This window comes from Lissotriton vulgaris, chromosome 11, assembly GCF_964263255.1.
Source record: "Lissotriton vulgaris chromosome 11, aLisVul1.2, whole genome shotgun sequence".
In the NCBI taxonomy this organism is placed as follows: domain Eukaryota; kingdom Metazoa; phylum Chordata; class Amphibia; order Caudata; family Salamandridae; genus Lissotriton; species Lissotriton vulgaris.
This window is the reverse complement of record NC_141699.1, coordinates 1,018,597,004-1,018,610,902: the sequence shown is the minus strand read 5'-3', so window position 1 is coordinate 1,018,610,902 and position 13,899 is coordinate 1,018,597,004. Positions and strand designations below refer to the sequence as shown.

The window sequence follows — 13,899 nt, the reverse complement described above, 5'->3', positions numbered from 1 at the left end:
GTATACATTGTCACAGTAACATTGTTACAATATCCATTTGCATTCAAAAGCAGGCAGATCGATAAAAGTGTACTACCTGCAAAAATATCACAGCCACAAAATTGACTGCAAAAGAATTGTTAAGGTAATTATATATAAGAATCAATTTACAATACATATTATACTTGCTGTACGTACCTGCACATACATTTATTTTGATGACATAACTATATTTTCAAGACCCATATATGTGTAGTTAAGAATAATAAATCAATATTTATCTATACATTACTCCCTTTGCAGTACCTTCAAAGTCCATATTCTGTCACCAACATTTTTGCAATATGATTTCTTTGTGCTCAATATTCTGATAACCTTTGTGAAAGGGACACTGTGGGCCATATCAAGGATTTGGCTATTATGGAAAGTCCTCCTTTGCCTGGAGAAAGGTCTTACATCTGAAGAAATGTACATGCTTAATTCCTTCTTCTATTTTTCTGTGGGATGCAGGATACACCAAATTATTTAGAGCTGGAATTGGTGTATTTTCTATTACCACCCAAGATTAAACTAGACCCAAAGAATATTGATGGCTATCTATCAACAATGGTAGTATAATTCACTAAGGGGTTTTATATTTATCAGAATTATTGAAAATGAACTACAAAAACTAGTACAAGAGTTGGTATGAAACATTCCAAGGTTGAGATATCCAAGAGTATATGTCTCAAGTATCCATCATTGTATTTTGGTCTCAATTTGGAAATCTTAATTTTCCAATTTTTCAGTACAGGTTGGGTTAAAAGTTCTTTTTGGTACACAATGAATTACATAATAATTTTTCAGCACCACAAATTGGTTTGTGTTTTGGAAAATGAGGTTAAACTCACAGAGCATGCCCTGTCTAAAATGTGCCAATGGGTTAAATTCACAGAGAAGCATTCTACATTCATTGGCCATTGTGAATAAAAACGTTGTGCAAGTGAGCAGAGAAATAAATCTACAAGTGTTTTATACACTGGCTGTTTTTTATTACAGTGAAGAGTGTATGGCAGTGCAGCAAAATAGGGTAGCAATGAACAGAGAAATCTCACCGGAATGTTGGTAAATTAAATAAATGAACTTTCACAGACACAATTAAGTAAGAAAATCAGGAACAATGCAAGACTTTGTAAGACCAGAAAAATTGCACATCTCTAGCTCTATTGTTAGATTTCCAGAAATATCTATTTGATGAGGGTGAATGGGCATTTGTTAACGTGTCTACGGACTGTGCGTCCATGACCACCAAGTGCCTTGTGGGTGAAAGGATTTCCAGCCAATCTCCTCTTCAAGTATTTGAATCATAGTTCATTACTCACTATTAGATACTTACTCATGCAACAGTGGACGGACAACAGTACTTCCAGTTGCATGTGCTTCGTACATTAATGTATACAGGTAGGGCAGGAGTGTATATCTCACGTTCAAAACGTTCCTTGCCATATCTTGGAATGTTTGATTAAAAGAAGCAGGATCTTGTCTCTAGAATGATACAAGAGTGTATTTTGAAACAGGATATATGTTTATGTTAGTAACATAATATGCTGTTATTTTTTGTTCACAAAATACCTTTTTTTATTTTTGAATTTAGCAACCACATACAAAAGTAACAAACTGAATTATCTATTGTAAACATTCAAAGAAAATGCCCTTTATTATTTACACTCTATTACAAGCTGCAGATAGTATATTCAATGCATTACTTTAACAATACCCTAGTAAAACATCAAAAATAAAAAACAAATATTTGTAGTTTTGTTTTATTCACAACAGAAGATCATGAAGACCAATAATATGTCAAACAACAAATTGATGCTGCTAAATGCTCCTCTCAGGTGTGAACAGCAAAACATTTTCATGTGGTACGTTTAGCACACTCAAATAAGAAGTCACATCTTATGCATGACTACCTTTATCGTGATTTACAAACTCTGAAACGTTTCAAATTATACATTCCACAGTTATAAAGAACTGTGAAAGCTATAGGATGGTGACCTGGGGTCAGATGGATTAAGATACTGATCACAAATAGTGTGAGAATATTATGACTCTTGTTTTTGGGAACAGTATTTTATTTAGTAAACTGACTAATGTAAAAATATGTCAGTTCACAATAGATCAACTCGGTGTGGGTTACAGACCTGACCTGCCTTATGAATATTAATTATGCTGGTTGAAATTTTCAATTCACTTCCTTTGGCTACAACTACAGGGATGGTGACCTGCACATGTCAGTACCCACCAACCCCACAACTGCATTTCAAAATTGAAAAATTTAATTTTTTTTTAATGCTGCCCTAATTCATTAATTGAAACAAGGCTCCTTCTTTTTAAAAATAAAATTCACTTTTGAAACACTTCAATGAGCATTGGTAGTAGTTTCTTGGACCAGTGCGTATCCCTCTACAACTGACAATCTGGTCCTAAGTAGACCCATTCACCTTTGCCAATGAGTTCCCGCCCATTATTGGGAGACAGTACCTTGTCAATGGTTTGAGAATTAGTGTCTATTTCTAAACACATTTCAGGAGCCAGTAAAAGTTTACTGACTCCTAAAACGGGTTAGTACATGCAAATAATCTGCTTCGTGAATCGGACTATGTGCAGCGCTAACGTTTTAATCTGATCCATAGTTCTAGGTATGATATCTGAAGGCACATGCGTTCTAAGAATGCAACTATACAAACAGTCTTTATGAAATCAGTGGTTAAAAATATTTTCAGCAGATTTTTTAAATTCAAATAACTTCCAGGGAAGTGCTAAATTTCACAATATAGCTGAAAGTCCCAAGAGGTCTGTATTCTCTCTACAGCACTGAATAACTCATGGTGGAACTCTCAGCTTTTAAAAGCAGTGCACAATATGTATGTCATTATCTGGCAGTTCTATCAGAGTTCTGAACATGTACACCCCTGCCCTACTCTCTAGTTCTTTTCATGGGCTGTTCAAAAAGAAAATTAAAGTGCTTATTTTTGAGAGATGTTTTCAATCTTGGTTTTTTAGACTGATGCTGTGTTTGCTTGTGTTTTTTTCAGACTGATGTTGTGTTTTTTTGTAGTACATTCTGTATCACCACCTTCTCTACTTTTTTCTTTTTCCATCTCACATTGCTCATTTGATCCTTCAGTACCCACAAATCTACTTCTCTTTTACATATTCTTTATTTTACCTTTAGTGGTTTGGGTTGCTAATGCCCTGCTCCTCCCTTACCCTTCTCTTAATCATACTTTTCATTTGACTCAGATGAACTTCCATTTGACAACTTTATTTTTTATTCTTTTTTGGGATGAAATCTATCTATTGTTTGCATATTTGTATGCTAATGGGCATCTCATTGAAATGTATTCTATTACAAATGTGCTAATATGTCTTTGTATCCATAAGGTTCCCTTGTGGTTTTTGGATGACATGAATGTTGATACTTTGCTTCCTTGGTCCCAAAATGTTAGCCCAGTAGAGAACTATTAAAACAAGACCAATTAGTCATTTATATATTCCTACAGTGTACATAGAGGCAATGATCATTTTCATGGAGACCTTTTCCCAAATAGCATTTCCAGAGTTGGATTTTGATTTATTTCATTCTCATTCTTTCATTTGTGACAGATAGGGCATGATTCTGGTTTTAAGATGTTTATAACTCTTCAGCAAGTAATGCAAATTGGTTAGTAGCCATAACATATAAAAGTGACAATGCACACACATTTCTAAAGTCTCCCTAAGTGATACCAGTCACTATGATCCCTTATGAAGTATGAATGATTCTCCCACAAACTCAGAAATTACAGACAAATTTTGAGATTTGAAGAGAATTGCTTTTAAGCTATTTGCATCGAGTCATTTGTTGTGGGGTTCAAGGAAATTGTATGGTTCTTAACAAGAGGCGTTATCCTTAACTGGTGTGTCCATTGTTATGAGTGGTTCATAATAAGTCTGGTAATTACTATGACACAAAATTAAAATTATCACAAACCTGTTAATTCTGAGGAATGAAAATTACAGAATTGGACAATTTCTGGGAATACCATGAAGGAAACAGTCTTCCATGGCCTATTTCCAGGTTTTTACTAGTATTTCAAATGGAGACTTCCTTTGCTTGCAGCTGGTGAAATCTCCAGATGAAAGACCACAAAGCGGTGGTGTACTAGCAAAACACAAAAATCCAATGGGTACAGTAATGTTATTTCTTTTCAGTGGTCCTCTTTGTACAGAGAGATAGACTGCATGAGGTAAAAAAGTTTTAGGTCTTTGGATCTCATTATCAGTGGCCTAGGATTCCTGGATTTGCCTCCCCATTACAAACACAAAATGTGGACAAACTGTGAAAGACACTGTTTCTGCACCAATACAAGCATTTTATTCTCAGAAAGAGGAGGGGAAAGCTTATTTAACACCCTTCCTCATTGAGACACAGAAAGGATCAAAAAAGTATTTTTGTGAGCCAGCAAGATTTGTTTCAAACTGGAAAGGGTTTAGTTTAGTCTAAAAACCTTTTTCGTACTAAGAAAAACATGTGATTTTGCAAATGGCAGTTGTAACTGCAAAATAACTTTTTCAATCAGGATGAATATCTGTAAAGCAAAGCAATAGTAACTTTGGGCTGAGGCTGCAAATCGGCAACTTCAATCGAGCAATATGGTAATTAGTGGTTACTTAACTCTAATGAGACCAGTACAAGTTACTGCCCCATCGAAAATTTGAAACCTACAGGAACATTGTGTATCGTTTTATTTGACAACTAGATTTTGGCTACTAAAAACACACCAAATCTCCATGTAAAAGCCTAAGGAGAAATTAAGAATTTCTGAGAGAAGTGGACCCAGAATAAATCATTCTCCTGGCATTCCTCATTTCAAATTCAACTATCAGAGTCCCACTTGTAATCACCCCATATCTATGTCTCCAATGATTTAAAGTTTCCCCTTCCAAAGATGAGGGTTTTTTTTTGCTATTTTTTATATATAGCACTAAATTGACCCGAATCCGGAGCGCTTCACATGAGCACTAGATACATTATACAACAACACCTTCATTTAAAAAAAAATACAATCTGTAGGCATAGGAAGATTGAGTGATTTGCCCAGAATAACAGGATGTTGAGAGATGTTGAGACTCACACCCGGTTCCCCAGTTCCAAAGTCGGTAGCTTCGGCTGTTAAACTACATTAGCAGACCTGCCAAGTCACATGGTGCCACTGTGTGAAAAACAATATTGGCTCCCATCACATAGTCACTCAGTGAGGAGGCCACATTACATGGTGGCTGGGATGGGAAATTGAGCTAACAACCACTATAAATAGTGGATTTTCAGCTGTTTTTTAAAGGCTTTGTACTGCTGGCGTCCATTAAGGGGTGTGAAAACAACCCAGGACATCAGCACCAGCCTTAGCAAGGGTGGGGGCAAAAGTTCCTCTTAGGTACCTCTCAGCATGAGGCCCCGCCCCCTCCAATCCCCACCTGTTTTCACACAGTGCAATATTCATTCAAGTTGGCAGGTATAAGTTAAAGTTATATGGGGGATTAATGTGCCACACATTATGAGGGCCTAAGGTGTGTAGACTGTCCACTTCTAGAAACCCTTCCTTGTTTTAACATTGCATTCTTTTTCGCAACATGATGAAGGACTTCACCAATTAACAGCCGGATTCAGAGTTTGGTGGAAGGGTTACCATGTCACAACATGACGGATATCCTGTCTACCATATTACAAGTGCCATTGGATATAATGGACTTGTAATGCGAGCGGTGGTCTACAAAATTCAGAACCAGGCCCTAAATCTGTTGTGATGGTTTGTAAGGGATTTTTTTTTTAGTTTTATATCACCCGAACTAGACCGAGAAATCGGGTATCAAAGTGCTTTACATGAGCACCAGCTGCCTTACATGAGGACACTTTCATTTTTGTTAGGCACAGGAGATTAAGTGATTTGCCCAGAATCACAGGATGTTGAGCGACGTTGCCGAGACTCGAACCCGGTTCCCCAGCTTCGAGGTCTCCCGCTCTAGCTGTAAGGCAACATCCTCTCCCCAGGTTGTTCGCCACAAGCACCTTCTTTGTCCACTTTTTATATCTTTGGGCAACTGAGCAAATGATGACTTGCTTTCCAGGTACCGATTTCATCTTCTGTTGAAAATCCAAATTTACCGACAATATTATGATTTGCAGCTAAATGCCATTGCTATCCTTGTGGTCTGTCACCGCCCGACCGTATCCTTCTTCTTTAAGGGTAGAGTAGAATTCATTGAGGGCTTTTAAGCACGTGCATGCATTATTTATGAATAATTCTGTTAAGATAATGGCATTTTCTAAAAATGTAAACGCAGCATTTGCTCACTTGTGGGTTCAAACAATTCACTGATACGAAAAAAGCTTATTATTTGGTTTCAGAAGTTCATGTCCCATACAAAATAAAAAATATTTTAAAAAATGCTCACAGTAAGAATGTGCAGAACATAAAAATTATTAACTTACTGGATAGCCTTTGCCATTATGATTTCGCGAATATGGGTAAAAAGCTCCTAGCTGTGTCCAGCGGGAGCACAGTTCATAGGTTGTCGCTCCTGTGAATCCACAAATATCCGCTCCAGTCTATAGGAAACAAAATACATGCATTGTTGGAGTTTGCAAGTTCGGTATGTATAGTGAAAATCTTGACATTTTTGTTCAATTATTTTCTGTGGCTTACATATGAAATTCCGAAAAGGCTGAACTCCAGCATGCCTGCAATTCAAACAAAGCAAACAATAATTAAATTGGCAGGCCTATTTTTTTGAGGTCAATGTAATAGGTTTAAAATATATGCAGTAAACGATCTGAGAGGATCTGTTTATGGATACTGCAGATGCTTTTCTCCTGATAATTCACCTAACATGACACAACTGTGCATAGTGTTTCTGGATGAACGAAGACAGTTATCCAACAGGAAACTATCGTTAAAAACATGGAAATTGCAAACACTGAATAGTGCCTTTGAGTTACAGTGAACAGTACCCCAAATGCATTAAACATTAAAGATAAATGCAAAATGCCAGTATGGTGGATGGGATATCATTGACGTTTCTTTGTGTCATTGATGAACTGCTGAACAAGGGCCTTATTCAGAGTTTGGAAGATAGGGTGCTTCTTCACATGCAAGGTGGATGTCCCACAATATATACTATAAACCCATTATATACTATAGCACTTGTAATATGGTGGACAGGATAGCATTCACGACGGAGTATACTATCCACCAAGCTATAAATATTGACCGATGTAATCCTACATTGTGGAATGATGAAATCTTCCTTTCTGAAAATCGGTGGATTAAACTGATATTAGATTGTTGAAATAAGTGGTCACCTATACCTAATGAACTATTATGAAAATATGTTTTTCTAGGAGAAGGGGTTCTCTAGCACAGTATTTAATGATTGATGGCACTTGAATTCAGTATACATTTCTAGGTACAAATAGAGTGAATGATACTTTTGAAGGGTCTTAAATCTGGTAACTCAACAAAATGTAATAACAAATGATTCAAAGAAAAAGCAAAAATAAGCGGAATGGATTAGAGTTTCCCAATCTTGTCTTTATCTAGATTCAATCCTCATATTTACCAGTTAAACTAGCCTCCATGAACCATTATGTAATAAATCTGTAGTTTGTGTAAGCTGTTGAAAGGTTATGTTTTTTTATGTCCTTCTCTTTCATCTATATTCAGTAACAATTTTCAACAAACAATTATATAATCAATAATTTATAATGATTGTTACAGTTTTATGCAGACAACATGACATCAATTAGGTTCACTAAAGAGATAGCTCTATGTGAATATCTCAAACCTACGTTTGCTTTTGGACCACTTGGCCTTGTCCTCTGTTTTGATTTGATTCAAACTAAGTTGCATTTAGTGTGTTACTTTATGTTAAGGTATTATGAAGTACTTTAAAATATTTTGTCTCCATAGTGCATAATTAAGCCTCTCCGTTTTGATAGACCAGAAATAAAGTTGTTAGCTCCAGTTGTGGGTGAACACACCCCTCCCAAAAAAATTCATACTATAGGAGATTTCCCACTTCCGCTATAGAAGATTGAAATCTGTCTTATCCATAGGTGGAAAAAACAAAAGTTGTCTCATCCTGGGATTGGTGACTAAGTGGACTATGCATCCAATCCAGTGATTTATTTCTGCCCTTATTGGGGCAGGTTTAAATTCAGGTGTGTTAACTCAGCAGTTCATCCTTTTGAGGTAGATAATGTGAGTTCTATTGAGCTGAATACCAATAAATGTCCCTTATTCAGGGCAAACATGCTTCAAGGGGTGAACGTCTGCTGTAGGAATAGACATTGCATGTCATGTCCATGCACACAGATTCCCCTCTATATTCAGCCCCCACCTTTAACACTCCAGAGGAGCAGCCTTCAGCATGGTAAGAAAGTTACTTTCTGAACTCATGGACACTCTCCGGGCATGCCATGTAATCACCCTAATAGGAAAGACATCACTTTTGTTACAATGTCCAGTCCAAGACAATGTCCGTGAAAATACTTTCCTCTATTGTCTGTTTTTCAGCACATAACATGTTACTGTTTTTGCCCTCATGTGGAACATTCCCATAGACAAGACCCTAGACGTATTGCTTTTGATAATAGAAGTATATTCCCTGAAATAATTTGCTTTATTTTCTCAATAACCCTGCAACAGAAATTCGGATTTTTTCGATACTTCCTACACACAATGCATGATCAAGTCTTTTCTATCAGAACTCTATCATCAAATCGCAGTATGTGAGTTGTCTTTGATGTGTTGTTGACTTTATCTAGGCATGCAATGTGAAGCTGGAGCCCTGCCTTTAATTTCATCACACTTTGTTCTGAACATTGCTGACATTCCTCGATTTTCCAAAAATCTAGGAATTCTGTTTTTCCTTGCTTGATTTTAACTGAAATACATGTTCTGCCTTACCCTATATATACTTTATCAAATGAGTAGTTCCTTTGTAGCCCTCACTTTAACTTGGTCAAGAATTACTTTGAGAAATATTTTGAAAACACCAGAACCTTTCAGTCTCTAGGAATTTCAATTAATCACACCCCTGAATATCAATTACGTAAATTGGATCATCCACTTTTCATCTCCTCTGAGAAGACACCCTTTATTATTCCTTGTACAAAATCTGTGCTTTCAAGCAAAGGAGTAGAGATGTATGATTATGTTCTCAAATGTAATCCCATATGTGCAAATTTTCCCTGGTTATTGGCGATGTGCATATTTAAGCAAATCTCTTTTCTTTTTCTTTTAGGGACCCTGAATATCAACATCAGCAGTCTTTTGGATTCAGTGTTATTGATAAAATAACAAGAAGCTTATTTAGAGTTTTTCATACAGGTTATATTGCACACAATTATGGTGGGGTAGCCCGTCTGCCAAAATTCAGATTGTGCTATCTGATTAAAGTTGCAGCAGCACCATTTTTCCACCAGCAGAGTCTCCATTGACCCTGCCAGCTGATTACCTTTGATTGGTAGACAACAGACATTTGACTTTCAGTTAATGGATGTCAGACTGAGAGGAACTAGTGATTACAGATGTTCTGATATCATTTTTCTCATATAAAAAGAGTTCTAAAATTTCAAAGGCTAAATATTGATGAACAGCATGTCTGCACAGTGAACAGTTTCTAAAGGGTGTTTGCCATTGTTAGTATACATTCTCCATGAAAAGGCCTCGTTGGAATTAATAAACAAATGCCATAAGTCTGCTTGGGAAAATGCTAGAGAAACCATTTAAATTATCTTTTCACTTGTTAAAAATTTTTTAGAATTGTGAAAGCAGAATTACGAGGAGTTCAATGGAAAAACAACTAACAACAGTACTTTGTGCAGCCTGAAAACAAAAGTATTTAGATTCAAGTTGCCCATTAGCTCCAGGTCATATCTCAGACTATTAATGACTGTCCTCCTGAAGGAAAATGGAACTGTTCCTGGGAGTAGGACGGTAGGCGTGGAAGTAACAGTAATGACTTAAAAAAAAGATTAGCCATGCAGGAGAGGTGCATGATTTTGTGACAAAATAAAATTCTGCATTAACTGCTTTTCGTTATGGAGCATAGTTCCCAAAAAGAAGTCTTTTTTCAGAGATATCCCCCAGTGTTTCAGGAAAAACAGTCTCAGCACTGGGAAGGGGGAAGCAACCACCTTAAGGAAGGGATACTTCAGTGCAAAACCTGTCTTGGGTTGCTTGTGTTCCAGGTCAGGGAGGACCTGGCCTGACAGTTAAGGTTCAACTGCTCCTATTGGAGCAAGTTCAAGGTTGATTTGTGTATGGCTAGTTGCAAACTAAGATGGCATGGTGTGCAAAATAACAATGGACTGGGGTCCAGCTTAAAGTAATTACCAGTGCCTGAGATTAATTCAAGCATTAACTCTGTCACTTTATTTTATTCTCCTGTAATATAGATAGGGCATACTGTCTAAGGCTGCATTGTGGTGCAATTTTAACTAGGTAGACCAGGACAGTGCACTTTATTACTGATAATATCCTGCCCCTATGGCAGATGCAAACGTGCATTTCACTACGGGCTGTTACTTCATGAAAAATGAACTGGCTGATTAAAGCAGCTTCCCTGTCTTTAAAGGTGTCTCTCAAGGAGGACAGAGATCACCCCGCAGGAAGTATCATTGACTGGTTGCATACATATGCAGGGAGATGTTTTGGTGGTACATTTGGCCCCTTTCTACCCTCTAGAGGAGCACCATCAGGGGTGCGCTGAGTGGGTTTCACCTCATTGTAGCACACAGTCAGTAAGTTTCCTGAGTCCCTTTGCTTCTGCACCCAATAGCCTTAATATGGCACGGGCACAGAGACAAAGTGTTTCCCTCTATTTCCTGGGACCAACTCCTTATTTAAATGAGAGAAAGCCCCATTAGGATAGCACTGTCACTACCTATGCACCAGCACTAACTACCTTACAGAGGGGGTTGGATAAGCATCTTTGGCCCCTTCTTTAATACCAAAGTGCAATGTGGCCGCATATGCATGTTAAACCCCCAGGGCACCTTCCTTAATATGACCCTTGGAAGTTTCCTCACCTCTAAATGAGGCCCATGAACTCTAAATGAGTCTGTTGCTTCTACTGTCACCAACTTCTTTGTTTGGTTTTACTTCCTTGGGAGTGGCTAAATTCTACCCCATAGATGCTCTAATCTATATGTAGTATTTGGGAGGTAAGTGGCATTAGACACAGAGGTTACAAGTAAGCTTGGGTGACTGTCATGTAATTTCCTTAGCAGAAATTAGCTGAAATGTTAAAAAATTAAGCAGAATTACAAGTTGTTAGATGATATGCTATTGCGACATTTTGTACTATTTTTTGTGCAAAATGTGTAATTGTATCCAATCTATGAACAAGGACTCATTTTGTGCTAAAACACTCGTGCACAAACATCTGTTGTGTTCATGTTATTGTCATGCGCCCACAATATGCTTTTTACACACACTGCAGTGGCATGAAGGCCACAAAAAATACAAAATACTGGAAACAACACACCATTACAAAATGTTGCCTGGACTTAGGTTAAAAAGTACAGAGCATATTCCAGGTTTGTGTCTGAAAGACTTTTTGAGCAAAGTTAACCCCCCTATTTGCCCTTCACCCTGTCTTTGGCCTCCAAAAAAACACAAGATTGTCCACCCATTGACTTCTGTGGGTGTTTGGGTATTCTTTTTCTCACCTTTCATTCATGAAGGCTGTACAGCGCTTCTCCACACCTATTCTCTCCCTCAATGCTGCTGAGCACCCTGGACTCCTCTTTTGAGCTCATAGGTTCTCTCTAGCCATCCTCTGAGGATATTTACTTGAAATCATCCCCAACTCAGCTGCCTATTATCACACTATTTCTCTCACATGTGTGCTCCAATATCCCTGGTTCAGATTGTACAGTGACAGCTCATGCTGCTCCGTTCTTTGCACCTAATCTGGTGGAGGTGGTAGACACTTTTTGGCCTGTTTGCTAACTCTGTATGAGTTCCTCCTTAGCCTTTTCAGCATGGAACAAACAGTAGCATTTCCCCTTTTCATTTCTTGCTTCATCAGATCATGAGATGTTATGCGCTACACACAAGAGCAGAAGCATGTAAATACACCAGACACATTAGAAATAATGATTTAATAAAGACATTGTTAATTTCATCTCATGTCTTTTGAAAGCGAGGTAATAATAGAACCGAAAATTAGCCAGCTCTTTGCTATCTAAGTAATGGGTCAAACTGTTATGAAGTCCTACACATAAGATGAGGTGTTAGATCATTAAGTTCACTTCGATAAGGTGGGAACTTTTCTAATCTAATTGATTTAATGACATCAAAGACCCACTGTGAACATTGAAATTTGGCTATAGGGATGAGCAAACCTTATGCTAAAGTATTCCAGTTTATGTGAGTCTATTTAAAGTGACAACTGTTCAGATAGGCAGACAGGTATACTCAGTTCTAAATTAGATTGGGGTGTTTCAGAATAATACAAAATACGCTTTATAAATACTACAAATAAATTAAATAATAAGTGTCTTATCCAACTATTGCTTTCACTCACATTCAGGATCCCTAGCAACTACAGTATGCATTTCCTTTTCAACACAATGTTCAATATTCTTTCATTATGTATATTTTGTTTTATTTAACTACTCTGCTATAGAAATAGTTTTTTAAAGTCCATAATAAAATCAATGGATAAACATATTTACCAATGATAGATTTGTCCACCTGGTTCCATTCAGCATAGTTATCTCCAAGCCAGTGCCCAACCCACTTTCCAATGGTTGGATACGTTGATCGGGTGATAACAATTCCACGTTTTCCAGTTACTTTTAGCAAAGCACTAAGAGAAATACATATTAATAATGCATATTAACCCAGATGAGAAAACAAAAAAAGAAAAGTAAACAACAATTTGCTGGGAAAACATTTAGATATAGAATATTACAAAGGAATTAAATATCAAATTAAATGCTCCCCAGATGTTCTTTGCTGTGCAAACCATAACACACTTGTCTGCCATGTGCTATACATAACCTCACATTGTGAAAATCTAAAAGGCCATCACTGATGAACAGCAGTCACTGGATGCAGTGTATGGTGTACTACTATGCCCTATCATAGCCTCTACCCACCTCACACAGTAGAGCTCAAGCTACATCATGCACAACAACCTCTTTCCAGCCTATGGCCTTGGAATGTGCTAGCCTCAGTTCGACACCAATCAGCTGTCCTGAGTCTTTAGTTGTGTGCTCCAACTTCAGGAGCAAGACTTGGCCAAGTCTCTCATCCACTCAACTGCATATGTGATCTTGACTCCGGTGCTCCACCCATTGACCATGCCACCCAAACCAGAACTGCCCTAATTTCTGTATTCATGTCCGCAATGACTATTCCACACAATGTTTTCGCCAGTTTATTTTTGTATTATTTTGTTTTATTATCACTAATGAGGTCTCCAAGTGTGTAAATCCAAAAGGAAATGGTGGTTTAAACCATTTTTACACATCCTACATTTTGTTTGCATTTCTGCCTATCTGTGGTCTCCAAGCACCAGTGTAGTCCAAGGATGCTCCCTGTTTGGCTAGCTCTAACTCAAAAGTTTCTGGTGGCGGCTATTACAGGATGCAACACACTGATTTTTACCCTCTGAACAGAATTGTCATGCAAGAGCAAGTGGGCAGGGGAGTGTCCCAGAACCCTAGGATGAATGTGTCAGGGGTTCCAGAACAAATTGAATGTAGCTGAGCGAACGGTGTATGCCTACGGGCTCTGAGGGTAGCCAGTGTTCATACAGTGCAAGGTAAAAGGCCCCAGGCGAAGTGAGCACTTTGACATTTCAAGGGTCCATACACATGTA

At 37.7% G+C, this 13,899-nt stretch overlaps 1 protein-coding gene across 1 annotated transcript in view; it reads right to left on the bottom strand.

Annotated features, from left to right (window-relative positions):
• The window catches only part of LOC147683948 (maltase-glucoamylase-like), a 588,456-nt gene that overhangs the window by 256,454 nt on the left and 318,103 nt on the right, over positions 1-13,899 (bottom strand). The window contains exons 38-41 of the mRNA XM_086944339.1: positions 12,749-12,882; positions 6,708-6,742; positions 6,494-6,610; positions 1,355-1,503 (exon numbers count right to left, since the gene is read on the bottom strand). Of these exons, the coding sequence (XP_086800465.1) occupies positions 1,355-1,503; positions 6,494-6,610; positions 6,708-6,742; positions 12,749-12,882 (435 nt within the window). The remainder of the gene's footprint in view (positions 1-1,354; positions 1,504-6,493; positions 6,611-6,707; positions 6,743-12,748; positions 12,883-13,899) is intronic.